The 3,199-nt window shown below is 34.2% G+C and overlaps 1 protein-coding gene across 1 annotated transcript; it reads left to right on the top strand.

The window, feature by feature from the left end:
* Window positions 1–983: 983 nt before the first annotated feature.
* Window positions 984–2,769, top strand: LOC130504233 (protein TIFY 11A-like). Its single transcript, XM_056998827.1, has 4 exons — window positions 984–1,438; window positions 1,709–1,814; window positions 1,893–2,189; window positions 2,319–2,769. The coding sequence occupies exons 1-4, from the start codon at window positions 1,267–1,269 to the stop codon at window positions 2,524–2,526; spliced, it is 783 nt and encodes a 260-aa protein (XP_056854807.1). The 5' UTR covers window positions 984–1,266; the 3' UTR covers window positions 2,527–2,769.
* Window positions 2,770–3,199: the final 430 nt, after the last annotated feature.

Raw genomic sequence — 3,199 nt, 5'->3', positions numbered from 1 at the left:
TAACAAAAACGTAAATAAATTCTGAGAGCCACAACTTCCTAGGAATCTCGGAAGAAAGAAATTCAAAAATACAATCGAAAGATCAATCAAGCTCCACATCATGAAGGTCCCAGCGACCATACTTTTATTCTCTCTTTTTAGAAAAATATCATTTTACCTGAACACGTTTTTTCTAACGAGTCGTAATCATGAAGCAACGTATTGATTATTGCATCCGTGAAAGGGGCAGTTAGGTCAATTAATCCCTTTAGCCATTAGTTTTGTTTTTCTTGACTAATCGTATTAGGTGGGATCAAAAGATTTGCCTTCTCTCGTGGGGAAAAATGCAAATCACACATTACTGTCGCGTGTGCTTCGTATGATATTGCGCGACTTGTCCTAATCATAACAGATGACTCTATTTAACTCACGTGTTTTTTTAATCTTCTGTCGGGTCTCAGACAAGTGCCATACTTTTGAATTTTTTTCACACGGAACTCCGGAAATTACGAGACAGAGCCCCCACACGGCCCACGTACTATTCTATTCGAGTTTCCATTAAAGTTAACTTTTTTTTGTACGACCGTTAAAGTTTACTAACAAGTTCTTGTCACGCATGAAAAGTCCCATGAATATGAGTTCTAACTACGATAATGCCACAACGATAGCTTAGGCTGAGCTCTTGTGGAATGGCAGTTTCGTAGTTATAAACATCTTTGGGGTTTCTTTATGAATATGTAGCAGATTGGCTAACGGCGTTTGATAACGTGGTCGTCGGTGTGTAACTCTTTACGCTTAAGGAAAACGTGCGGGAAATTCTAATTGAAAAAAAAACATTTGTTTAGTCTAAAATCTGACCGTCCAATATCCATAAACAGATATTCTGTACCAAACTAAACAAAAACATGTGAGCATATTTAAATAAAAAGATAGGCGACAGATTTGTTATACCAAACTTTTAACAATAAATAACTAGCGATGGATTACTACCATTAACTTTGTTATTGTTTTGAAATTTCCTCTCTCTTTCACACGAGGAATATTTATTTTTATTGCCAAATATCTGAATTTCCATTTATCAATAAAAAGTAGAATTACCACATACTGAAAAAGAAGAATAAGAAAATAAAAACAAAAATAAAATATCATTTTCATTTTTATTTATTCATTTGAGGCTATTAAAAGCCACAGAAAATGAGTTTATAAAACACATGAGCGAGCTCGACGCATCCCACTTGTATCCTTTTTTTTTTGAAAAAATCCCACTTGTATTCTTTCTTCCACAATATGTCGAGAAATGAAGATGGTAAGGCACAACCGCCGGAGAAGTTTAACTTTACTCGGAGATGTAGTTTGCTCAGCCGTTACTTGAAGGAGAAGGGTAGTTTCGGGAATATAGATCTTGGATTAGTCCGAAAGCCGGAGGATCTAAGGTTACCTGGAAACTCTGATCAACAAGGTACTTTATATCTTCCTAGCTCTCACGTCCGTCACTTGTAATAGTAAAGTCTGTTTTTATTTATTCATTTGCAAGTCAGTTCCTTAAAAGTTAAAACTCTAATTAATTTCCTTTTGTAATATGTAACCAGGAAAAAGAAATAAGAAGATAATTTAGTTGATTTCGGAAACTGATACGGTTCATGAATCGCAAAAAATAATAATTATTTTTGTAGAGTTTATTCGCTTGATTCCAATAAAGCTGACAATAGTGTTTATTCTCTTTATTCAGACAAACAAAATGTGATGCACAAGGCAAATTCGGAAATCAAAGCCCTTAACGTCTTAGGCGAACCCTCTAGCTTATCTGGAGGCAAAGCCAAAGCTACCAATCTCAGGTGAGGTCTATAATAATAACACTTGTTGCTATTCCGGTTTTAAATGGGGTTTTTCTGAAACCGGATTTTGGTTTACAGTGAACCATCAGATCCGGGAAGTTCCCAGCTGACAATCTTCTTTGGAGGAAAAGTTTTAGTATACAATGAGTTTCCTTCAGACAAAGCTAAAGAGATAATACAAGTAGCAAAACAGGCCAAGCCTGTTACTGAAGTTAATGTCCAAAACAACAACAAAAGCAACATGGTTCTTCCTGATCTCAACGAGCCCTCAGATTCTGCGGATGTCAATCAACAGCAGCAACAACAAAACCAGCTCGTGGAACGTATAGCACGTAGAGCTTCCTTACATCGATTCTTTGCTAAACGTAAAGACAGGTAAACTTAACTTGACTTGTTCAAAATATTATTTGACAACTATAAGTGCTCCAACATTATCCTAGTATTCAATCAAAACCACGATAGATAGTCACGTGATAATTTTCATTATTTATTTTTTCATCACAGAGCTGTGGCTAGAGCTCCATACCAAGTTAACCAAAACGCTGGTCGTCATCACTATCCTCCCAAGCCAGATAATGTACCTGGTCAACAGCTAGAGCAGGGACAGTCGTCACAACGACCAGCTCAACCCAAACCAGAATGTGATAAAGATATGTTAATGGAAGTTAAGGAAGAAGGCCAATGTTCGAAAGATCTCGAACTTAGGCTATAATCAAATTTTGTTAAATATTTGTAAGAAAATTAAACTTAAGATTATCGTCTGACTTATTTCAAGTTATTTTTGCTTTGTACTAAAGTTTGTAATCATTTTTAACTTGAACTAGAGAGCTTGACCCGCACACCCGTGCGGGTTTTGATTTTGATTTTTTAAACATTGATATTTGTTTTCCATAATAAAGTTTATATATTTTAGATGTATTACTATATAACTAAATGTATATTGATTATTTGAATATTTTAGGTTCTTATACATCATAATCGAATCCGAACCAAAACGGATAATATGATTACTTTTCGTTATCTGGTAATTTTGAGGTTATTTTTTTATTTTAGATTCAAAATATCTAAAATGAATCGATTAATATGGTTATTTTTGGTAAAAATATTTGAATTTTTAGATAGATTAGTTATTTGGATATTTTTAAGTTCCAATACATCAGAATTTAACCCACTTAGACCAGGAGGATCCAACTCAAAAGTCACCCAAAAAATTATAATACTCGAACGGAACCTAATTTCAAAACTCAAAGAATCTAATACCTAGGATCCAAACTTGAACGGGAATCCGAAAAACCATATAGCTAACTGTATATTATTATATTTACCTGAAATAATTAAAAAAAGTAAAACCATTATTTTAGTGGCATTGAGGCGTTCTAGTTTAA

This window comes from Raphanus sativus, unplaced genomic scaffold (genome assembly GCF_000801105.2).
Source record: "Raphanus sativus cultivar WK10039 unplaced genomic scaffold, ASM80110v3 Scaffold1442, whole genome shotgun sequence".
In the NCBI taxonomy this organism is placed as follows: domain Eukaryota; kingdom Viridiplantae; phylum Streptophyta; class Magnoliopsida; order Brassicales; family Brassicaceae; genus Raphanus; species Raphanus sativus.
Note: the sequence above shows the minus strand (reverse complement) of the source record. Positions and strands in the feature narration are given on the sequence as shown.

What these genes read in the sequence shown, in the direction of transcription:
- LOC130504233 (XM_056998827.1), top strand. Translation starts at nt 1,267, where the DNA reads ATGTCGAGAAATGAAGATGGTAAGGCACAACCGCCGGAGAAGTTTAAC. An exon ending in TGGAAACTCTGATCAACAAG is followed by an intron (nt 1,439 to 1,708) that starts GTACTTTATATC and finishes CTCTTTATTCAG; the next exon opens with ACAAACAAAATGTGATGCAC. An exon ending in TTTGCTAAACGTAAAGACAG is followed by an intron (nt 2,190 to 2,318) that starts GTAAACTTAACT and finishes TTTTCATCACAG; the next exon opens with AGCTGTGGCTAGAGCTCCAT.